This window comes from Oreochromis niloticus, linkage group LG7, assembly GCF_001858045.2.
Source record: "Oreochromis niloticus isolate F11D_XX linkage group LG7, O_niloticus_UMD_NMBU, whole genome shotgun sequence".
In the NCBI taxonomy this organism is placed as follows: domain Eukaryota; kingdom Metazoa; phylum Chordata; class Actinopteri; order Cichliformes; family Cichlidae; genus Oreochromis; species Oreochromis niloticus.
The window spans coordinates 23748554-23773665 of record NC_031972.2 but is presented as its reverse complement, the minus strand read 5'-3'; the positions used below and the strand labels follow the sequence as shown (position 1 = coordinate 23773665).

Here is a 25112-nt window from a genome sequence, read left to right as displayed (position 1 = left end):
AAGTGGAGAAAATGAAAAGAAAACAAGAAAGAACAAGATGACGCACATGGTACAAAGCAGCGTTTCTTTAATGGACTCCATCAATAATGTTACGTTCCCAACTTTATTGTGTTTAAAAAAGAGAGTAGCCATATTATCAATCCTCAACATGGACAGAAATTAAAGGCCCCTTTTTCCCCCCTCAAGTGCATTTTCAACAGACTTGGAATCAATGTGAAACAAATGTTTGGCAGCATCTTAATGGTATCTGTTCGGTCGACTCCTACGTCTCTGGAACAAACTCGCTCTCGCTCTTGCCACCAAGACAAACCCGCAGCCAGTTTACATTGAGACGGGTGCGCTTGCTTTTATATAAACAGACAGGCCCTGTGGCAAAGGGTTTGATTAGGAGGAGGCCCACAAATCCCATTAAAAGTCCATTCGTTGCTTTCTCGCTGTTTGTTTGAAGACAGGAAGAGTAACAAGGGAGGAGGGAGGTGACGGGTAGTCTGTTGTCGTTTTTGTACCAGTTTTTGTTTATGCACTTAGGCGGCTAAATGCAGATATCACGACGCAGCAAAAAAAAGGAAAAAAAAGAAGGTGGTCTTACCCAGTGATCTGGGCAGGAACAAGAGCCCAAGATGTGGTTCGAACAAAAACTACCTCCCCAACATGATCCAGTCACTGTCTATTAACAAGATGAAAAAAACAGAAGGATATGTTGCTGCTTTTCAGAGTGTCCTCTGTTCAGAGTGACACAAATAACAAGTTTCACAGTCAGCCTAACAGCTCCTTGGTCTTGGCTGCAAGCTGCTTGTCGATGTCTGCAGCAATGTTGTCTGCCATCTGCTGAATCTGCATAGAGAGAGGGGAGGAACAAACAAAAGTAATGAAAGTTAACGCCTCAGAGAGCAGAGGTCTAATAAGAGGTGGCGTGAAACAGCTACAGAGAAGAATGAGGATGAGCAGAGGGGAGCTCCATTTAGGTGGAGGCTAGTTTCTCATTTTGAGTGTAGTTTTCAAATAAAGAAAATACGATCAATAGTTAACTTCTCAGTGAAGTGGACTTACTACACTTTTCCTTATTTTCTGTAATATGTGCTGTTATAATAGTGCATGCTGATCAGTTCAGAGAGCTGACATCCTTCTATGCTTCTGCTGGTCAAACCTTCTGTTTGCAAGGGGCAGCCAATCAGACAAATGTTTCTTAAAGTGGGAGGGGCTAAAACGAAGAAGATGAACTGAGAGTCTTCACCATGTGCCCGTATAAAAAAAAAATGTTGTGATTGCAACAGCTGGTAAACTCTAACTAGGCACTTCAGTTTGGTGGGGGGGGGTTTGGAGGGAAACAGCGGAGCAACGCATCTCTGAGGAGTTTTTCAAATGTATTTTCTTAGAGTTTTGTGCAGCACAACGACAGTGACTTCTGGTCGTGCTGCATTCAGGGAAACATCTGACAGAGGAAAAACATTTCTATTTGATTTTTTCCTCACCTCAAGCTATACTTTTTTTTTTAAATCTCAGGGAATCCCTTGTCTCCTACCTGTTTTTCTACGAGTCGTATTGTGTCCTCCGAGTGTCCTTCCTTTGCTTTTTTGACCTGTGTGACAGCATTAGAGCGCACTCTCCTCAGTGAGTCTTTAGCCTTGTTGCTGAGCTGTTTGGCAACCTTGGCCAAGTTCTCCCTGTGCTCCCGAGTCACTCTGCAGGGAAACGAGAAAGATGTCAGAAATGAGAGGCAAATCAAAAAAACGAGAGTGCAAAAAAATATATAATTCAAAGTTACAGGAAAAAAAAGGGAGATGGACTAAATACTGAAATGAGACTTCTTGCTGCATGCCAGCAGCTTTGACATCACTTTTGGCGTATGCTGCCATCTGCAAGGCCAACACCAAGCACAAACTGCCTGTTATGCATCTGTATTTACTGTGTTTATTTAAGACGAGATGAAGTCTAATACCAGCTTGGTTTGACCGCATTTAAGCATGAGCTAGGAAGTAATTACTGTGTTTTGTAGAGTACGGTAAGACGGTTTTATTAAAAATATCCTGGAAACAACAACATTTCAGTAAGAGACACTAACAAGCAGTCACAACTTTGTGTGGCACAAGCAAATACACTCTGAAAAACAAAATAATGAAAACTAAGGTCCTCACTTGTGCAGATGTGGACGCTAAGTGCTTATAAGCATGACGTCTGATCCTCTTAGCTCTGACTTGCAGCAACCACCAAACAATCTTCCTGAGAAGATCTCGTGAATGCTCTGACTTTGCATTCACTCTGCATTTGTTAATCACTTAGAAAGTCCTACTTCCCATTTCACTCTCCCTCTTTGTCCTTAATTGGCTTTTTTTCCCCTTGTTTTTTGCCTCAGGGACTATTTGCAAACAATCCAAGTGCGCCGTCTATTTACTGCAAACAATACGGCCTAATTACCGATTCCAAGGCCAATCAAGAAGCGCCTTCTCTTTGGAAATGCAAATGTGGGCTTGGAGCGTGCCGAGACTGATTGCAGGGGGAAAAGCAGTCTGACTCTCGTGTCCCTCCTCTGCCAGAATAACACCTGCTGCTCCACGCGCACACACACACTCATGATAATGCATGCACATAACCACAAGACAGCATTCATGCACCGAGACGCACATGCACGTGTGTATATGTAAAAAAACATACTTTATATACACAGGCAGAGCGGTTTAGTGAGTGAGTGACTGATTGTTTTGTGTCGGGTTGTTTGATTTGGCCGGGGGAAAGAGAAAGAGACTGACCCAACCCTCACGTCGTCACACCGGGGGTCTCTATACATCTACAGGCAAAAGTCAATAAACCTGTCAGTTTAGAGCACGGAGACAAGTGGAGGAGGAAAATAGAGGAATAGCAGAAGAAAAATAAAAGTGAAAGAGAAAAAAAAAAGAAGTGAAAGAAGGAAAGTGCTAAAGGGAGCAAAAGCGTTTTCTGGCCTCCGGCGTGTTTGTCTGCGAGTGCGTCAAAGAGAGACTCACTTGGGAACGGGCACCTTGATGATCGTCCCGTCCACCTCTGGGTTTAAGTTCATGCTGCTCTCTCTGAGGGCACGGGTGGCCGCTGCTGTAACCTGGGGGCACATGCACACAGACACACAGACACACACGCACACACACTGGAGTGAATAAAAAGCAAATCTACAAGTGCAGGTAGTGGCTTAGCTCCAGCTGGCAATCATTAAGGTGTTGTGTGTGGTGTGTGTATGGTGTGTGTGTGTCAGGGAAATCCCATGTAGTGTGGAATTGCCTCGGGCCACTGTCAACACTCGGCCCCGTGGGACAGGACTGAGAGGTTGCAGGGCAGGGTGGTGACCCCTGGTGACCCCACAGGAGAGTCTGCTTGTGGATGATACATCAACACACACACAAACTTTGAGTTTGTGTTCAGTTGTACTTGAAGGTTTTCTGGCAGAATCATTACCACATTATTATCATTATTATTGTCATTATTATTATTATGAGTTATTTATACTTTGCTCGCCTGTGAACATGGGGGGTGTATTTATGTATTGTTGTTTTATTACAATGACACATGTATATATTTATTCACCTTAACAAACAGTAAATGCAAACATGTTTTACATCTGTACATGACACAGACAGGAGCTATAAGATTATGAGATACAGATGTGAAAGACACATAAAGCATGAACTACACAAGTTATATTGAAGTATATGTAGAATGATTACTGTGTATAAAGTGTTTTTTCCTCTTCAGATACACAAAACAAACACTCCTCCCTTAACACTTGTTATGTGTTGCCCTTTACGAGTCCTTACCAAGAAAATAGGAAGTGCTCAACTCTGCTCAGATCAGCTGGATGCTGTGTTTGTTGCAGGGTGCCCTCTGGTGGACAAACTATGCAGCATGAACACTCACAGCATAGTTGAAGGGTGTTTCTCTCGTCTCTGCTTTTTTACGTTTTAGTTTGAAATTTGAATTTTTACTTTTATGAATGCAGATACTGATATCAGCCTGGAGCTATATCAGTCACAGTCTAGAAGTAAGACCCCACCAATGGATCACTTTTTTATAATAATACAACATCCAACTACTGTAAGCTGTAAGCTGTCATCATTATAATGAATTAAGATTGGGGGAGATTAAAAGGAGAGCGCTGTGTGGACACTGGTTGAAGAGTTAGCAGTGCTGCATACACTTAAAACTCAAAATGACATATTAAGACATGTTTACATGTGTAAAACTGAGACATTATTTACCAAGTGAAGCTTAAGTTAAGCAATGACTGCCTAGGACCATAAAGCTACAGTTAAAAGAGTGCATAGACACAATGGAGAGGAACAAAGCCACACTCCTCAAGCTAATGCAACAGCCTCATAACTCTGTTTGCAAAGCGAGCAAATGTGCAATGCATGGGGAGAAAAGAAAAACGCAAAGATTTCCTCCTCTTACTTCAGCCGTCACTAACCCATCCTGCTTTCTCAACAGCTCCTTCTGGCCTCATCCACTGGGGGAAAGAAATGGCAGCAACATTAAAGGAATTTATTTGTGTGCATTAAATTAATTCAAGGGGTTTCTTTTCTTTTGTTAAAGTCATCCGGGAAACAGGCCTCCAGTTGCACTCTTTGAGCGAGGGGTGATAGATTCATCCCATACCTATGTTTGATTGTTCTCAGCATCAAATTCATCACCATTTCCCCTCTCTGACGACCACTCCGGTGGTTACTAAAACCCGAGTGGAATTTCTCTGTGAAGGCTGGGCAGGTTCTGGTTAATATGTTGGAAAGGAAGAGAAATTACACTGAAGTTTCACATCAAACGCTCACGACTTGGTTCAAAGCAAATAGGCGAGGGGAGAGGAATGTGTGTGACGGTCTGTGTGTGTGTTTGTGTGTGTTTAAAAAAACATTTAATGCTTAAACATGGACACACACACACACAGCAAATTGCCTCCGGATCCGAGCGTAGCGGTTAGATGTTGTTCTCTGTATCGTCCCAGCCTGCTCTTAATGAATGAATGGAAAACAATGGCAGGGCCTCTGTAGTTCCTGGTAATGGATAGGCGTCATTATAAGCCTGTTAGCTCCGAGTACTGACGACTCACCTCTGTGTGGTACATGGGTAACACGGGACATGACAGGGTAGCGTGCATGTGGATGAGTGTATCCGTCAGTGTGTGTGTGGTCTGTGGTTTCTAGAGTTTCTGGGAAGGAAAAAAAAAGACTCCGGATTCAGGTGGAAAACTGACTTCACAGATTCGAGGTGTTGATAAATACTTGGATTTGCATGTTGTTTGTATGCTGTGGTTTCACCTGGAGAACAAATGAGCTAAACCACAGCCCTCAGGTGACTGGCTGTGGAAATAGAAGGTGCAGGAAGATATTTAAAAACAGGTTTTTGGTTGGCAAGCTGTACTGGAAAAAAAGAAAAGAAAAAGAAAAGAAAAGAAAAGAAAAGAAAAGAAAAGAAAAGAAAAGAAAAGCTCTTGGATGTCGTGTGCACATATAAAAAAAAGAAGCTTCTTTTAACTTTTTTCACTGAGGCAGATTTTTATCGTTTGGCCTTCACTGCCTCTTCCACCTATTTTATATATAGAAGAAAAGATGTATGCTGTATCTGCTGTCATCACAGCCAGTGTACAGTCACTGTACTTAGGACTTTCCAATGCCCCCAATTAAGGAATCTCTGTTTTATAGAGATGAGAGCAATGAATTATTCTGCCACAGTCACATTAATGTTCAGGAACATTTCTGTAACATAGCACAACAGCAAGCTGTGAAGTTTGTCCACACACTACATAACCAAGGACTTTCAACCACAGACTGCATATAAAATATTTTTGGTGTTTTTGGAGCCGCAAGGGACCATATTTGAGAAGGTAGAGTGCTAATTTATTAGCTAATGCTAGTAAGCCTGATTATTACCCATTGTGGCTCATTCACACTTATTTACACACTTATTTACAGAGTAAAATTAGTATGGCGACCTCTTCTAAACCTCCTAGGAAAACAATTAATGGTTGCCCGGTGATTGCAATGAGTTTTTTGCTGCTGGAGACTGACTCCTAGTAGTTGGGGTGACCAACTGGTTGCCCATGTTTTGAGGGTGTTGCTCATTCACCTCTGACTGCAAGGACTGAGGGATTTATTAAGGTTTGCAAATAACTACAGACTGATCTGAGTCAGTCTGCACCGGCGAGTGCAACTTGTCTGCAACAGGAAACTCGACTCAATATAATCTGGTTATATTCCTACATAGAAGCAAGGTTGCTGAGTGTCATGTTGCAGTTAAATTGCTGTTCTGAAGCAAATGTGGCATGATCTGTGGAGGAATTTCTGAATGAGTATTGTGCTGATGAGGTTCTGGCATCTTTGAGCTTCTGTGTAGAATCTGAATGTAAATGATAATGTGAATTTCTATGTATGCAGACAGCAACAAATTTGCTACAAACAACAACAGATTTGTGATTTTCACTGATTTATCACAGTAGTGTACTGTACTGTACACAGTCCTCACTGATTTATCACAATCCCTGTGTTATCAAACACAGATTACACATAATTGTCGACTGGCCCTGTTCAATCGGAGACTGACAGCAGACCGACTTCATCACTTGACTGTCCTCCGCTTTGAAGACAACAGCTTACTGCGAGTCGTCGTAGGCCTGGTCCCCGTCTTCAAAGTGACTGTGACAAACATGACTGTGAGTTCATTGCTGTGACAGCGTTCTACGGCTTCCCCCTTCTTGTGACTGTAGCATGAAAAAGCTGTGTAAAGTTCAGTGACTCACACTCTACTCGTCATCATTCAGCCCTGTTTAACTGAGCACTCACAGTCTGAGAATCTTCGGATTAGTCACACCTGTGTTTACTGCTACTACTCTGTGTCAACACGGCTTCTGTGAAACACTGACAAGGACCTTTACTGCATTATAAGTGCTTTTACATTTCATTCATAATGTCATTTAAGTACTTTTTGCCAATATAGTTGCATAACTGTGTTGTTGGCACATTTTTTGCATTAATTTTGGCTAAAGTATAAAAGTTTAACCATTCTTAACTCATCCTCCACGGTCATTTCACAGCTTAAAGTACACTTCCTATTATAAACAGCATCCATTAGTTCTGTCTCAACTGCCCTCGACCACAAAAAGTACAAAAGATGGAGGTAGGCTGCGTACAAACTCAGGGGCTGCATTTGGAAGCAGATTATGTTACAGCGACGCAACAAAGGCTGTCCAAATATGCAATTGGAAGAATGCATCAGGTGGATCCTTCGCAGTCCACCCAGATTCACTGCACATTAGTTAATGTAGAGTATTTTTGAAAAAAAAAAAATGACGGTGCAAGTGAACAGTACAGGAATACAGTTTTAAAAGTAAGTGCTGGGTTTTATCTCAGTCAAACATTCAACAGTTCAAAACATTAAAATAAAAAAAAAGAGTGTTAAAATGTTCAATTCTGACACGTTTCAGCCAAGTTATGTGACATGCAGCTCAGGTCCTGCATGCTTTTAAAGCCTTTACTTTAAAACCAAAGAAGTATGCAGCTTCTGTGTGATGCTTGTGGTCACAGACAGACACCCGGTCCTAAAGAAGTCTATGGGAAAATGACCTTTAACCCTGACCTCTATAAAACTGAGATTATTCACTCAAGCACCCATTTCAGGTGATATTTTAGTCATTCTAAGTGTCAGAAAGGAGGATTATCTAGGATACACTCATGCACTGATTGACACGTCATTAGCGATGAGCACTAGACCTGCGAGTCTTAACACCAATACTTATGTCCTTCACACAAACACAGTCAAGGAAAATTCCTAACAACAAAAAAAATACAGTCTATTACAGACAACTGTAAAACTAGAAAACTGGCAGCACGGTGACAGGCTGTTAACACTTTTGAAGGGAGAAAAAAAAAACCAACCACAAAAAAACTTAAACAACCACCAGAAAGATGAAGATTGTTTAGAGGGGTCTTGTTTAGAGACACGGTGGAAGGGAAATGCTTGAGGCAGCAGCTCAGGAATACTGGAGCTCAACGAGTAGAAGGAGTCTCTCTGGGAGGCTCAATGTAAACCTTAAAAAAAGAAAAAACTGAAAAAAAGGAGGCCTGGATGCCAAACTGTAGCGCTCTGGAGAGTCTGACAAAGGAGATGGCAGAGAGAGAGAAAAACTGGAGAAGGAGATGAAGGCTGTGGAGGAACAAAATAAACTGTAGCAAGAAAGAAAGTGCTGGATGAGGTAAAGGAAAAAGTTAAGGTGGCAATCAAAAAACTGAAAGAGGAGGGAAAAAAGCAACTGAAGAAGGTAAAGAAAGACGTGACAGAAGCAAACAGGAAATATGACAAGGGAGAAAGAAAGATGAAAAGACCGAAGCTGAAAGGGGCCAAGAAAAGACTTAATGAAAAGCACAGGGAGCCGGAGGAAGACAAGAAAGAATTGGAGGAAGTGCAAAAGGCAGTGCAAGAGTGGCAGAGAGAAGCAGAAAAAGAAAAAGAAACTTGGTGAGGTAAAACAAGTGGTGGAGGACACAAAACAAGTATTAAAAGGAAGTGCAGAAGGAAACCGAGGGCAAAAAAGTGAACTGGATACAGTCAAACAAGAAATGGAAGATACAAGAAAAAAAGGATAGGCAGTGATGGAAAGAAAGCGGAGGAGGTGAGGAAGAACCTGATGGAGACCAATACGGAGACTGAAGATTGGATCTGATGTGAGGAAAGACAGAAAAGGATGAGAGGAAGCAGCTGAAACACAAAAAATGGGGAGTAGACTCCTCTTCCTTGCCACTTTCTCCTCATTGCCTCCAACCTCCCTCCGTCCCTTTCATCCTCATCTTCTCCCTCCATCAGCCTTCTGCTTTACTGCCTCTTCCTCTCAGCTATGCACAGCAGCTCAGTGATTAGCATTGTGTTACATGTAGTTTATCAGGTAAACTCCATCCCAGTACAAAACAGTAGAATTATAAACTGGTATAAATAATAATTTTAAAAAAAATTAATCAAAAGAAAACAAATACATTTTTATTAAAAATCAGTGAAAGTTTATGCGTGTGTTGGCGTCTCTTAATAAACAGAATACAGTAATTAGACCTCAGCATAGCTGCTGGTTGCTGGGAAAACACGAGTGGTTATGATTCAAGGACTAAAGCGGATTGTTTGTACGAGTTTCTGTTGTTTCCAACCTTCCACTGTGAAAAAGACCAACTTATGACATTATCTGATGATGTCACTGTGATGACAGAACTGAAAAAAAGAGACTGTCGGGGAGTTTAGTTTTACTTTATTTGTTACAATCTTAGACATAACTCCTGAGAATTGAGTCATTCGTTTTTTCATAACACGGTGCCCGAATTTCAGAGCGGTGGTTTCCGCAGGTTGATAATATGGTGGTGGTTGTGGGTGGCGTGGGCAGAGTTTCTCGAAACACCTCATAGGCATTCAGAGTGACTGAAATGGGCCTTTAGAACAAACTATTACCAGAATCGGCCGATCCTCACTTTTCACTCCATCTCTCTCAGGTCTGTTTGAGAGTTCAGACCTGGTCTAAAGGCTTAAACTCAGATTAAGAGCTAGGTATTTAGTTTAAGATTCACCCACAACTAAAGCAAACTGTTTAAAGAAGTGAAATCAGGTCTAAATTTGACTATTTCCTGTTGTGTGCTTCCAGATTATACCAACACTGCTGGGTTTGGTTTTCTAGTTTTTCCTCCACATAAATGACATTTTTGGCATCCATCCAAAGGAGTTTAAACCAGAGCCAAATGGAAAACAAATACATGTTAACTGGGGTTTATTTACACAGACAAAATAGTCAATTTTATTAATAAAATAGTCCTAAACAGTAAGAAATTGCACACATTTCTGTATCTCTGTAGTGAATACGATGATCGTACTTTATTGCTGTGCACAGCCAATCCCCCAAAGGCCCATTATGAGCCAGGAAAACCCTGGTTATGCATATTTCCGTATTGTATCCTGTCTGCTGTGCTTTTCCTCATTCATACATATGTGGAGATATTTTCATTTGCAACATTTTCAGATCATTTTGTTCTTGTTTGTCATTTGCAAGAATAAAGGACTGTGCACATATTTCCATTCAATATTTAATGAGATCAAGGAAAATGTAGCAGACAGCAAAGAAAGTTGAGCATATCGGTCATTAGCGTCTCTGGATATATGACTGTATAGTGACACATGCAAGCACATTCAGCTTTTCCAGACCACCAGAAAGTCTGGCCACCAAAAAATGTGAAAATCTACAAAGCAAAGGAGGCAGCGAAAAGAAGCAAAAAAAGAAAAATAATCCATTCCTTCCTAACCTGGGGGTAAAATGAGGTCATTTCCTATTCTGTGACAACTCACACTAAGACATATCCGCGCTGCAGTACACACATACAGACTTTTGTTGCTATCTTTCACCCCAGAACAAAGGGCTCCCTGAGTGATCAATCAATTAGCATCTGAGACTCAGCGCAGAGAGAGAGAGAGAGGTCAGGTTTCATTTACAGAGTGATGTGAGATTCGAGTTCTGGTCTGGCTTACTTTTCCTTCTGTGAGGAGGACCATCTATCTGTCTGTGCTTGTGATTATTTTTACAAAGCTTAGTTACTGCGCGCTTGTCCTTTTGAGACAAACTGATACCGGTAGGAAGAAATCATAGCTGTGTGTGTGTGTGTGTGTGTGTGTGTGAGAGAGAGTGTGTGTGTGAGTGTGTGTGTGAGTGTGAGAGAGATCGTCTTACTTCAGGGAAGCTGCTCATGTTGACCATAATGAGCTGAGGTGACTTCATGGAGATCTGACCCAGCTGCTTGAGAGGGAACTTCCCATCTTGAGTCGTCACCACAATGTGATCCAGAGCTCCTAAACAAATACAGGTCAATGCAAGTGTTTACTTTCTTCATTTATTTACCTTCATGAACAGTTTAGGCATCATTGTGTTCTCACTGTGTGAACTGCAGCATCCCGATTTTTCCTTTGTATTAGTATTACAGGATTAACTGTTCTACTAGCAGTGTATAAGGCAGATTTAACTTATACATTTAATGTACTTTAATTCTTTTTCTGTCTTAGTGTTGTTTTTAATTATGAAATCCATCTTTCAGCAATAAAATGCGTTACTCAGACATGCATTGACCCCAGATAATTATAGACTCATTGTCATTTTCTTTATAGGAGCCAGACTTTATTGCATTTTTTTAAAAGTAGTATTAAGCAGTAGTTCTCCAGGCACTCTCAATGTCTTTCAGAGTGTCTCTTTGGACATTGGCTGGTTTTTCAATTTTTGAAGACCATAGAATCTGTCATGGTCCCTGTGCCTCGCTGGCCGACCCTCTATTAGGCAATATGTTTGTTTTGGTTTTGCTCTCTCCCTCTCGCTCTCTCTCTTTCGCCGCGGCGATGCTCATTGCGGGCTCCCGCTGCTGGCCCACACACCTGCTCTCATCACCGCACCGGCTGCTGATTCCAGCTGATTGCAGTACTACTTAAGATGGTGGATCTACGCTAGTCTTTGCTGGATCGTTGAGCTATCAGCATCGTTTCTGGAACCCGACTACGAGAGGAGTGAATGGGGAGGAGATTTTCGAGCTTCTGTACAGAGAGTGTGGAGCACTTTTTCCCTGATCCCCGTTCCCCCACGGACGCGGGCGACCTGGACCCCCTTTTCCCTGCACATTGTACAAAGTCACCTGGTGTTGTGTTCACTGTGAATAAACGCACTGTCTTTCACTTAAAGGAAAACCCTGGCCTGCGCCTGAGTCCCTTTCAGAATCCTTGTCAGAATCAATTTTAAAATGTATTTTAGGGCATTTTGTTACTAGCAGAAACACATAATTTGTATAGTTGAAACACAGTTTAACACAGTTTGATGGAAATGAAATAATATTTTAGCACCAACAAGGTAATTCCCAAAGAGCTCTTTGCGGAAAACTTGGCAAATCATGGTTAGGAGAGAGGTACAACAGCCAGCATCCACAGCCATCTTTAAAACACGGTGGAGGCTCCGTCACAGTGTGGGGATGCCTTTAGGTGAGCTGTGTTGGCAGAACCGTCTCAAAATTGCTCCAGCAGCACCTGGAAAGCATCTGATTGCCAGTGGTTCATTTTTCAGCAGTGGCAATGATCCCAAACACACTGTCAATGCAGTGAAAGCATACCTGGATAGAAAAATATACAATTGAATATTGGTCGTGGACTGGCCTCACCACTGCCTGGACCTCAACAGTGTGGGATCATTTTGATACAGAACAAAAGGCAGCCAACATCCAAAGATGAGCTTTGAATTAAACTCAAATGAAATGCCTTAAATGCTGTATTTCCATGTATATTTCAACATGTTTGAGTGAATAACTGCACCTGTTTCCCCATTTTCATAGTAAAATATAAAGAAACAGAGACTGGCTCAAGACTTTTGCACAGCACTGTAGCTGAACATTTTAATAATTCATTTCTGCACACACATGCATTCATATTCACATGCATCCTTATGGCTGTCCTCTTTTCAAAACAGTAACCTAATTATTGCCTCTCTGTGATGCATTTAGAGGAAACCTGTAAATTGTAGCTTTAAAATCAGGTGAAAACGAATCAATCAATAAAACAAAAAAAGCAGCCAGCAGTTACCACCACGAAACAGCCCAGTTGATTACTAACAGAACAGTAACTGTATTTTTGGTTAAAGCCAGGTTAATCATTCATTCTTGCTTCACAGATGGAGGGAAATCTATTTTTAATCACTCCATAAATCAGAAAATACTTTCAAGAGCCATAAAAAAAAAATCAAGTCTTTTACAAACAAAGTAAAATTTGTCTCTTAACGATATATTATCAAACGGTTTCTGTAAAAACCTTCAAAATATAAACAGAGAGAAAAATAAGAGTTTGTAAGTGCCCCTAAATTGGAAGATTTCGGGCTCGGGGTATGAAAAGAAGATCTCTTTTTGATTGTGTCTTCTAAAACCATGTACTGTAACATTCGATTTATCCATTTTAAACCAACATTTGTATTGCAGTGATTTGCACATTTGCTTAACAAGTGAATGATTCCCAGTCTGATCCAGGGAGGAGGCAAACAACGCCTTTGGGCTTGTCTCAGGAGATAGAAGAAAATCTACCAAATCAAACATGCGGAGCGATGCTATGGCGACCACTTACGAGTAGCAAAGCAGCTGCAAGTAGCTTTATATCACTTTAAAAATCAATCAGAGGCTTTTTTTCATTACAACCTTTCTGAAAATATTTGTATGAAAATACAAATGGAGTATTTTATCATTAGATATTAACTGCTTTGGAAGAACGACCAACAGACCAGTTATGGTCCCAAATGTGTATTTTGGAGTATAAGTTATGGAAGCAAAATAGCTCAAATTAAAAAATAAAAATGGCCTGACTATAGAGTTTCACCCTATGTGTTAACACCAGCACTGGCACATAGTTAATAAGATGTTGCTATGGTGTAATGGAATAGATGAGGGGAAATAAATCATTTAGTCCTTTGGACAGATTAACAAATAGACAGAGGAATGTGCAATAGCACAGTAGAAAAATATTAATTTTGAGACCACTGTCAGAGTCTTAAAAGTTTCCAGGATCTATTGTCTCTCCTCATTGTCAACGCCGAACGAAACTAATGCATGTTTGCCAAAACAAGCTGACTTCTGTCCCTCCCTCCCTCTCTGCATCCACCCACCCCTCTCCATCCTCCATCTGGCTAACCTCAGACGCGCTTGCTTCCTTCTTCTCCACCTCTGCCTTACATCACTCCCTCCCGGCTCACCCGGTGGGGGGCTGCGCTGGTGGTGTGTGATTGTGGAAATGTGAGGTGAACCGAAGGTGAGCCAGTGGTGTAGTTTTCTCTAAAAGATCAATTTATCATTTGATTTCAAGGGTTAAAAGAGAGAGACATATCCAATCAAAAAATAAGATACAGCTGCAATGAATTAAAAATAAAAGGTTGGTATGATGTGATAACATGGATATCAGCTGACACGCTGCCTACTTTGCTGCCAATTATACCGTCTCCCTTTTTTACTTTGTCCCTCTGTGTACATGCAGACAGCTCATGCCCATATCTCTGCCTGTCTGACTTTGTTACCTGCGCCTTCACAACGAGCACCAGCACATCTGCAAGTACTTTAAGCAGGCAGGCCGGCAGACAGTCGGTCATTGCTACAAAGATGGATGGTGAGAGGGGGTGGCAGCTGGTTGAGATATTGGATGAAATTTGGCTAAAATGCGCTTTATTTTTTAAACACGTTGAGTTTTAACTATACCAAAAACAGATTTTCAGCTGTATGCTGCGTCTGGGTGTTGGTGTAATTAGGATGCGTACCACATTACGTTGCACTTTTTCCCTCCTTTGTGTCCTGTCAGGCCAAATTCTCCTTTTAAAAAGGTGCTGTTAAAATTTATATCAGCTCCCATCTCCTTCGCCTATCTCAGCGACTGTTTGTCTGAACTGTTGCAAACTTGCTGGCTGTAAGGTCGGTCACCCGAGTAAGCCCAGTGCTTTGAGGTTGTTCGGATGAGCGGTTCTTGCCTTTTGGTAGTTCTCCTTTTCCTGGAGTGACTGCTGCCTGCTCCAGTCAGTTTTTTGAGGAAAGGGGTAAATTGCAAAAGTCTTGAGCCACCTCTCATGGCTTTATATTTTGCTTCCAAGAAGCCAGACTTTATTGTAATTCTTATAAAAGTGATCTTGATCAATAGTTCTCATTTTCTTTGAACAATGACTCATTTTCAGTCCAGTTCCATTTTTTGTACTTATTTAAGTTACTTAACACTGTCCTAAGAATCATTCAAGGATAAATGCCCAACCTAACAAAACACCAATTTTAAATGCACTTTATTGCTAGCAGTGTGTCATAATTTTTCCCATTACTTAAGATGAATTAATGACATTTTGCACCATTTTGTATTTTTGCACCAACGAGATGATTACCAAAGAGTTGCTAACTGAAAACCTGTCATATATTGGCATGGAGCGCTGTGCAGTGTATGCCAAATTACAGCAGAACAGGACTGAATCAATTCTTAGCAACAGTTTTTAATGGGATGCAAATCCAAGTGGGACATTTTTGGTTCAAATTATCATCAATATGTATGAAGGAGGTCAGGAGTAAGCTACAACAGTGAGTGGGTACAGGCATCTATAAAATACAGTGGAGTCTCTGTCATCTTCTGATTGACAGTGGTTAATTTTTCAGCATAACAATGATCCCAAACATACTTTCACTGCAGTAAAAGCACATCTGCACAGAAAACACACACTGGAACACTGTCAGTCATGGATTGCCTCCCCAGAGCTCAGACCTCAATATTATTGAAGCAGCTTGGGATCATCTTGAGAAAGAACAGAATAAAAGGCGAGAACTATTCCTGAGGACTACATAGAGAAATTCTTAGAAAGTGCGACTAAGAGAGTTCAGGCTGTGTTGAAGAATAAAGGTGATTACATCAAATACTGACTTTCAAACTTGTACAAACTGACTTTGGATTTGCAAGTCTCCAATTTTCCTAGTAAAATAACAAAACGAGGGGCGGCTTGAAACTTCTGAACAATAGTGTAAATGGTTTTTGTTTCACATAACAGCAAAGCTGTGGGGTAATAATACTGCATTTGTGTGTGCTGACCGGTGTTCTCATTTACACGTGAAAAGCTTTACTTCTGCTCAGATTGTTGAGGACAAAATGTTGCACTGATTTGAATACAATGAAAGGCAGCACTATGATTGTGTGTAAGTGCTCTGACCTGTGCTCGGTTATGTCTGATTATAAGTGTCCTCATTTGAAGAAATTTACAAATATAGGTGCTGTCGAGAAATGCCAACAGCACAAAAAGGGCGATTACCAACACAAGCCACCATTTTCTGACGCGCTACAAACACTAAATATGTTGGATTAGTGCATTTTTTTGTGCTGCCCTAAATCATACATCGGCTTCTTGGTCATGAAAACTTTGAGACCTCCAGTCCAACCCTAAACTAAACTAAACTAAACTCTGGGGTTTTCCTGCATTTAAATTCTCTTCTGGTCTTCTTCCAAAATAAAATCACCAGGGCTGTGATAAATTAATACTTCAGACCTTTCTTTTTAAAGTGGTTTTATTTTATTTACTCTAGGATAAATATGCTTTTGTTTATCAAATGGCCAGAGGTAAAAGGAAAATGTATATAGCTCTGTTAAGTAAGACTCATTACCTAACTGTATGTGGACTTATGTGCGTAGTCTCAGCACACAGCCACGTTTTCAGCCAGGAAAAACTCGGTAAACCTAATTCTAAAGTTTCCCTAAAACCAAGTCTTCACCCTCAAACAGGCTTTTGAAGGAGTGTGAAAAAAAGCAGGCAGGCCAAAACACTTTTTTTTTTACAAAAACCTGTAAAAATTTTATAAATCTGACGTCCAAAACCGATTCTCACAAAGACAGCTGGACATGTTCTTATTCAGTTTAATTTCTGCAGATCCACGTTCTGAACCAGCTCAATCTCACACACATGCATCCAATGAGTGCATCCTCATAGCCGTCCACTTTCCAAAACGGTAATTTAATGATTTCTCACATGTGATGTGAGCAGCGGGTATCCACATACATCGCAGCTAGGGCGGATTACAATTACCGCAATGAGAGTATATGGTGACTAAAAGCTTAAGAAATGGTGATATCCATGTTTCAGCTAGTTGTTTTTACTCGTCTGCGAGAAACAAGAATGTGAAGTCTACTTTAAACAATGTTTTCTTGGACACGGCACTAGTTTCCAAGTCACATTACCCATCTGCGATGACCATGAGATGGTGGGCGTAGCACTCATCTCCCTCTCTCTGCATTTATCTGTCTGACTTTCTGCTACGTGTTTGCTGCACACATAAGTACAGACTCATGGCAACAAACATCAGTACATACAGTCATGCACTCACTCTCATAAGTTTAATGAGAGCCAGATGAGAGGTTCATGAACAACACACACACACATACGCTCGGACATCTGACGTCATCCCATTCCACCATCTCATCTCTGCTGTCAACTCTAAGTCCTGCTGCCTCCCTGGATTACTGTCCAGCTGGACAGAGGAGAGGGGGATGAATGGACCAGAGGAAAGGAGCGAGGGATATATAGATTAGGGGGAGGGGACACAGGAAGGATGACATAACAGAGGGATTGATGCAAAAAAGGGTAGAAAGGACTGGAAAAAGACAAAGCGATGAAGGGAACTTTTAACTGAAATGCGTTATAAAATTTTAAAAAGGTGGGCTAGGGCCACATAAGAAATTTTAAGTCACAAGACAAAGTATGAAGCTGAGAAGCACTGGAAAATTATAAGACAAAAGTAATAGAGGGAGGGGTCCACACAGAAAATGACTCAGAGCAAAAATCAATTGAGTGATAACCGGATTAGAAAAAAGAAAAGTTGGGAATCTAAAAGGCAAAGCTCGACACTGAAGGGTTAATGATGTTGTATGTGTCTTCATTCTGTGTAAAAAAAAGAAAAGAAAAAGGAATACTACACTAAAAGCAAATCAGATACGTGTGCGGAAGAAAAGTGGAACAAATTCAAGGTAATTTCAGTTTGAAGTCCGATTCAGGCAGCTGCCTCGTCCCCCGGGAGCTTCCATTACACACCCCACCTCTGACTCCCCGAGCGCGCCCCCATTTATTAAAATGCAAAGAGAGAAAAAAAAAAGGCTGCGACCTGGATGTACTTGGGGAAACAGGGGCCAAGGCGGGGTCAAGGTAACATCAAATAGGGATCTCCTTATGCTAAGCCCTTTGGCACCGTGTCCGAGAAAGACTTTGATACAAAAAGTTTAAAAAAGTTAAGAAAAAGGCCCCCTGTTAACTACAGTGCACACTGCGCACACTGTATTTGGACAGTTACCCATTTTTTCCCTCCAGTATGTTAATTCTGAAATGAAATAATGGATACCACATTAAATGTCTTCCTCTGGCATTAATTTAACCCCTAAAAACTCATCTGTCTTCATCATAACTGCAAGCGCAACTTTTTACATTTTAGGATGAAAATTAGCCCCAACCCCCCCTCTCAAAAACATGCCTGCAGCTCACCTAAACACTCTAAGGTTTCAGCTGTAATTCGAGCAGGTTTGCAGAAATCTGAAAAGAACTAAGTGGGAGACGTGATTCTTTTAACAGCTTAGGAACACAAAAGTAAATGGAAAGATGCCCGTGAAGGAAAACAATAATAATAAATGCTTTCGGATGAATCCTTTACACCATTACCAGCTTTGACCCTGAGGCATGAGCAGATGATGTCTATCAACTTCTCCAAGGCTTTAACCGTTTAACTGAATGTTTGACCTTATTTAACCTTGAAGAAGAGGTCATAGTTATTTAGATTATCTATGTATGTATATATATCACTCTCTATAAGCCTCAGTGCTGTTAATAGAAAAAACTTTTAAATAGCTCTTTATAGCATTACTATCATTTTGACCTTCAGATCAAACTATTGGCTTTGAAGGAAGTAAGGGGTCAGAGGTCAAATGTGACATGACATTTTAAATACTTTGTTCTATATATTGATGATACACACCACACATGTAAGACTCATAGTCAATTTTTGGCCAATAAACCATGAAGTTAACTTTGAAGTCTTTGGTGGATACAAGTTCAATTTTAATGGATCGTTAACATGACCCCACTCGACACAAAACCTACAAAGTTTGATCAGAATTCATTCAAAATCTTTCAAACTATCGTGTTGACAGACAGAATGACATGCGCGCGCAAATACTACAAAAACGTAACCTCCCTGGAGGCGGTAAAGATGAGCAGAGGTTTCTCCAACTTGTCATCATCTACAGTACATAATATCGTCAAAAGACTCTCTGTACGGTGACATAATCAAACATTAATATTGGCCGCGTGTGATCTCCGAGCTCTCAGGCAGCGTGGATTACAGACCGATATGATTCTGTCTTTGAAATCAGTGCATGGGCTCTGTCAGAAGAAGCTACATGTGAACGCGATTCAGGAATGCTGCCATCTTCTCTGTGCCAAAGCTCAACAAAGTGGAAAACTGTTCTGTTGTCAGATGAATAAAAATGTGAAATTCTATTTGGAAAACACTGACGCTGGACTACACAGGAGAGGGGCCGTCCAGCTTATTATAAGTACTCAGTTCAAAAGCCGGCATCTCAGATGGTATGGGGGGGTGCAATAAAGCCTACAGAACTGGCAGTGTGCACATCTGGAAAGGTACCATCAATGCTCAATGGTTTTAGAGCAACATGTGCTTCAAGTCAGACAACATATTTCAACCAGTCAACCAGTCAACCAGTCAGCAGCATGGCTTTGTAGCAGAAGGGTGCGGGTGCTGAACTGGCCTGCCTGCACTTCAGAACTTTGACCAGCTGAAAATGAAAATTATGACAAAAAAGACCTGGGACTGCTTAGCTAGAATCTCATATCAGACACAAATGGGACAACATTCCTCTTCCAAAAGTCCAGCAGCTGGACTCCTCAGTCCCCAGATGTTTACAGACTGTTGTTAAAAGAAGAGAGGATGCAATGCAGTTTAAAGCTTTTTTGAGACTTGTTGCTGCAACCAGATCTCAAATTCAAAATAAGACAATATGTTTCTTAAAATGTTAGATTTCCTCAGTTGAACTAGTTGATATTATCTATGTTCTATTTTAAAATGTTCTCTTTGCATTTTGTTTCCTTTCACATTTCACACAGAATCCACATGCCTTTGTGGAATATTCCTCTTTGTGATATCCTTGTTATGTGAGCCACTGGTGAGCTTTTCTGTGCATGAACAAAAGCTGGAAGAGCACACAGCTAAAAGTTTAGCTGCCACGTGTTTAACTGTCTTAATGTTTTCAGTCTGGACTGTACGTACATGGAGTGATGTCTGAACGTTTCTTTTAACTTTAGAGGTAATGCTTTCATGCTTCATCTGCCTTGTTGGTAACCCTTCGTTCTTTGCTTTTAACTTTGTACTGAAACAACGAGGAATGAAAGGCGCAGTCCCAAAAAAAAGAAAGAAAGAAAAGTACGATAAGCTCACTACCTGGCGAGGTTCGGATGCTGAGGTTTCGTGTGAAGTCATCTTTGAGCGAATCGAGAACAGTGGTCATGTCCTCCTTCACTTCATCCAGACTGATGATGTCTTCCACCAGAGATGAATTAATGTTCACCTTCCCTGACTGGCCCTTTGCCTTGGCTTTGAAGATTAAACGAGAAAAAGAAGGAAAAAACAGAGGGAAGAGTGGAGACTCATCTAGATAAATAACACCACATTTGTGCCAGCAGAGTCATGGAAGTTGTACAAGTTAACTTCAGCAATCTCCTCACTGACCTTTGGCCTTTTTGGTGGCGTAGAGCCTGATGCATACAGCAGGAGCAGGGTGGTGGACGGCGTCAGGAGCCAGAAGAGGCCTAAGGCTGACTCTGGATGTGAGCGGAGACCTGACATGTCGCAGCAGGGGCTGACACAGGAGAGGCCGCAGCAAGCTCAGATGATTCAAAGCCATAACTGTCGACACAGAAAAGGGGGGGAAAAAAGAGTTTAAATTAACAAAAAATTTTAAAGTAGATAAATGCTATACAGCTGAGTTTGGAAGGGCAACATGTGATTACATTCGACAGAGCTACAATTCAATCAGAAAAGCAGTTGATAGCACAGCTGGTAATATTAATCAAAATGAGGTAATAGCTCATATCAGCCAGCAGGAGGTAGGCCTTCATCTTCTTCTAACAGTACAGTACTGTAGTCTGTGTGCACCTCAGTAAATGCATGATAATTTCTGACAGAAGTGCAACTAAAACAACATGAATGCAACCTACTAATCTGTCATCTGCTACATTTGCTTTGTAGCATTTCTGTTACGTTCTACATAAATTATTAAAGCATTTAAATCAAATAAAAGGGATTGACTTGCAGATGAATGATCAATATTTGCTCTTTTGTAAGTAAATGAAACCTGTTATTAAGTGAGAGCACATAATGAGATCATAAACTAATGTTTGCTTGATAAACAGCTGATCTGATCAAATTTTTTCCAAATAAAAAGGAGTGTGTTCTGTAACTAATTTTTTTTTCCTGTGAGGTTTATAAGTGATCTTTTACTCTATGTTTCTGACTGTGAACATGCTGTTATGTTACACTATCCGGTAGAGGTTTTTTCAGTCCCTTTGCCACGGTTGTGTAAATTCAAGCACCTAGCCGTGCAGATTGTCTTTACAAATGTTTGTGACAGAATGGATCACTCTAAAGAGCTCGAGCGTGGTGCTGTAACAGGATGCCGCTGTTTCAAAAAGTCACTTTGTGAAAGTTCTTCCCTTGTAGATATTCCACAATCAGCCCTGAGTGGAGTGATATTATTGCAAAATAGAAGCTTTTAAATACCACAGCAACACAGCCAAGGAAGCACGGTGGTTAGCACTGTCGCCTCACAGCAAGAAGATCCTGGGTTTGAATCCAGCTGGGGCCTTTCTTGCATGTTGTTCCTGTGTCTGCACACAGTCTAAAGATGTGCATGGGGTTAGGTTACTAGGTGATTTTAAACTGGTCGTGGGTGTGAAGATGAATGGCCTCAATAACTGTTCATACCTCCTCTGGTATTAGCATCAGCACAAAAACTGTGTGCTTAAAGTGTAATGGAATGGGTTTGTGTAGGTGGCCAACTACTTTTATCCTTATAGTGTATCTAAGTCTTTCTTTTTCCCCACTCTGTACAAACATTGTAAACCTGCCAGGGACTGCAGATGAAAATTAGCCTGTGAGACTAAAGCACATTTACATGAGTCTCAGTGTGCATGTTAATGTGCACGATCCCCTTAAAACATAAAAAAAAGAAATAAACTATTTTCATGAATAATCATGTGCGTGTTTGGGTTGTGAAACAGAGATAAAAGCTTATGAATAAGAAATTCTTGAGAGCAGCTCAAAGATTACTCATCAACTGATCTACTAGTTTATTATTTTTCCTGGTATTCCAAAAAAAAAAGAATCATTTCCACCTGAATTACAGCCCATGCATTTGACCACAGTTTCTCTTGAAGTAGAACAGAGAGGGTTGGTCCTTATAAATCCATCCACACATCACTGTTTTTGTGAAGCTTTCAACTGTCAGCTCTACCACCTACATTACATTCAGTTACACTCTTACACTTAAAAACATGCCATTTCTCATAAATCTGTGGGATAAAGCTAACCATTATCTCAGCCCACGCGCACTCGTCTGGGCATTCCTGAGGTGGGAACCTCCCATTCAAAAAACAACAACAAAAAAAATAACAATATGACAGCAGCCCCTGGTTTTCTATGGACGAATCACACCCCACCTCACAAATAGGCTCTTGACTGTGAACTTTGTCACTGACCCTCAGTGTGCACACACAAGTGCAGAAAAGCACAGAGATATTTAAGCCCCCCAGACACAAACAAGACTCTAAAGCCCGTCTTTCACAGTCAGTGGTTGTGAACAGCGTGCGGTGCACTGCTGCCCGCCTGACATCTTCTATTGTGCCTCGTGTATTTATAGCTGCGACCTGTGAGGGGAAACACACCGTCTGAACAGTCCGAATAGCCAAATTTAACATTTTAAGTCAAAGGCTGTGTCACAGTGAGCTTTAAACAAGCCACTGGGTGTGGTTTGTCTCCAACCAGACATGACACTGACCTCACTGTTTGCCATTATACCTCCAGCTACCACTAATCCCCGGAGTCAATCCAACGCTCACTCCAGATATTAACCAACATCCAAACTTATTCCTGCGGCAATATTTAGGCTACACAGTACACCACCACCTCCAGTACAAGCCCAAAACAGGTATCCACGGCTGGCAGGTTTCCCAGCAAGTATGATGCGACACGCCACAATGTGGCAGAGACGACAGGCCGAGATGCGGGATGGTGACAGATCTCTTTAAGAAGCCAGCCGAGCAGAAAGAGTGAGGCACAGGTGTTCAGTGGGATACTGTAGCCTCACGTCCTGTAGATTTCACACACACGGCAGCAGCTGCAGACACACCCTGCCTCTTCCAGCAGCAGAAACCAGCTGGTGAACCCGCATGCTCTCTCCTTTCGCTCTGCAGCCTGAGCAGCGAACAACACAGCAGAGTATCTGATGATGTTCTGCATGGCTCTGCCTCCTCAAACAATATGTTCATGCTGGGAGCGAAACAAATCATTTTCTTCTCATTACAAAAACCACTGAGCACACCTGGTTTAGTGTGTAACGAATTCCTAAACTTTCCTCAAATGTTCTTTTTTGTCTAATACCAAAAATGCAAAAGATCCCCATATTTTAGAAGCAGGCACCAGACAACACTTCACATTGTTACAGGCTTGAGGATGTGATCAATTCAAACTAATCATTTCATCACATAGTAGCACTGCAGTTTGACTGATAAAACAATCAATCAGCATACTGTGTTGATGGATATGTTTTTAGCATAGCATAATGTAGAAATGATGAAATGGAGACTCATTTCTCTGATTTGTTCCCCCACATCTCTTCCTTCCTTCGTCCTCTGGCCTGTGACCAAGTCTTAGTACCGGGTGTTGAAAGGTGCAGCTGGAGTAGAGAAAAGGTTCTCTGGCAGAGCTTTACTCAACGAAGCAAAAGTGCCACCTTTGCCAAAGTGTTTGTTTTCTTGTTTTTTTTAACCATCATAGTACAAAAACAGCAGTGGCACACAGCTGTTTATTTTGGGTGATTGAACGCGTGACTAAACCTTCTTGTCTTCACACTCTGTGTGCGATTAAAAGGTTTGATATCTTGCCACACTGTCTCATGTTGCTTCCTCCACACACCAACCACCTTTAGTGTCTACAGAGCAAAAGAGAAAATATCCAGTCAGCAGCAGTTCTCTGGTTGAAATTGTCTCGTTGGAGGCCAGAGAATAATGGTCAGACTGCTTCAAGGTGACAGGAAGGTAATAATAACTCTAATAGCTACTAGTTACGACCAAGGTATAAAGAAGAGCTACTAGGATACTAGTAGCTACTAGTTACAACCAAGGTATAAAGAAGGCGTGTTGTGCACCAAGTGCACAAAATGGCGAACACTGTGGGATACAGCAGAAGAAGAACACACTGGGTGCCATTCCTGTCTGCTAAGAACAGGAAAGCGAGGCTAGAATTCACACGAGCTCTCCAAACAGAAGACTAGAAGATGTCTCCTGGTCTGATGAGTCTTGATTTCTGCTGCAGCGTTCAGTTGGTACAGTTAGTTTGGTGTAAACAACACGAAAGCATGCATCAATCCTGCCTCAAATCAACAATGATGATGCAACCCATGGCGCAGTGTCAAATAGCTCAAATAACACCAAAAAGCACTGGTTTCTTGAACATGACAATGGGTTTACTGGACTCAAAGGGCCCCCAATCCAATACAGGCAAGATGAACCTAATAAAGTATCCAGTGAGTCTAAATATGTAAAAACAGGAACTATTGCTGATGTACATGTTTTAATGGACCTTTTCACAGACTTCCTGTTACCCAGCTGGGTATGAAAATGATAATTTTGTAGTTTTCCGACTATAAGAGGACAAACTAGAGCAGTATGACACAGTATCACCCAGTTTTACTGACATCAACAGTAACTTCACAATCAATCAAATCAAACACACAAATCAATAAGAAACGTGCGCCCCAGCCATCTATGGGGCACATCACGTGCGCAACTTAACATGATGTTAAAAATTCATGTGTTTTTATATTACTGTGGACTCAGTCTTGCATACAGCACCAGAATGATTCAGTGCAAATTTCACAGCAGTTGGGAGCTTTCATTCGTATTAATACAAACCCATGCACGTTTAGGTTAACTAACTGTAACACTGTATAGCTGAAGGGTTGAGAAGGTCAGTAAGACTTCTCTCCATTCTTACAGGGGGCAAACTGAACCACACGGTCTAGTGTGTTTAGCACAGTGCTACCTTAATTGCAACAACAACCCAGCAAAATAAAAGCCTCAACTGTAAAGTGCACCAGAACACATACTTACTTCAAAAAGTCTTCACAGAAGCATGTCAGTCTGGGCAAAAACCATCGGGGAAAACGCGTTTGACATCTATTTCGTCATCACCACGAGACTGTATGTTATGGCCACCTGGTAGATGTTCGATAGTCTGTACGGGTTACACCGACTGGGCGGGGTTACCGACTGAGAGGGCACTGGA

The 25112-nt window shown here is 41.3% G+C and overlaps 1 protein-coding gene across 1 annotated transcript; it reads right to left on the bottom strand.

Annotated features, from left to right (window-relative positions):
- Nucleotides 1-50: 50 nt before the first annotated feature.
- On the bottom strand, nucleotides 51-25084 carry mrrf (mitochondrial ribosome recycling factor). Its single transcript, XM_003444333.4, has 7 exons — nucleotides 24938-25084; nucleotides 20280-20456; nucleotides 19992-20144; nucleotides 10706-10824; nucleotides 2982-3073; nucleotides 1523-1682; nucleotides 51-834 (listed from the first exon to the last, which is right to left on the bottom strand). The coding sequence occupies exons 2-7, from the start codon at nucleotides 20452-20454 to the stop codon at nucleotides 757-759; spliced, it is 777 nt and encodes a 258-aa protein (XP_003444381.1). The 5' UTR covers nucleotides 20455-20456; nucleotides 24938-25084; the 3' UTR covers nucleotides 51-756.
- Between the last annotated feature and the right edge of the window lie 28 nt (nucleotides 25085-25112).

What these genes read in the sequence shown, in the direction of transcription:
- mrrf (XM_003444333.4), bottom strand. Translation starts at nt 20,454, where the DNA reads ATGGCTTTGAATCATCTGAGCTTGCTGCGGCCTCTCCTGTGTCAGCCC. An exon ending in CGCCACCAAAAAGGCCAAAG is followed by an intron (nt 20,145 to 20,279) that starts GTCAGTGAGGAG and finishes TAATCTTCAAAG; the next exon opens with CCAAGGCAAAGGGCCAGTCA. An exon ending in ATCAAGGTGCCCGTTCCCAA is followed by an intron (nt 1,683 to 2,981) that starts GTGAGTCTCTCT and finishes GTTTCCCTGCAG; the next exon opens with AGTGACTCGGGAGCACAGGG.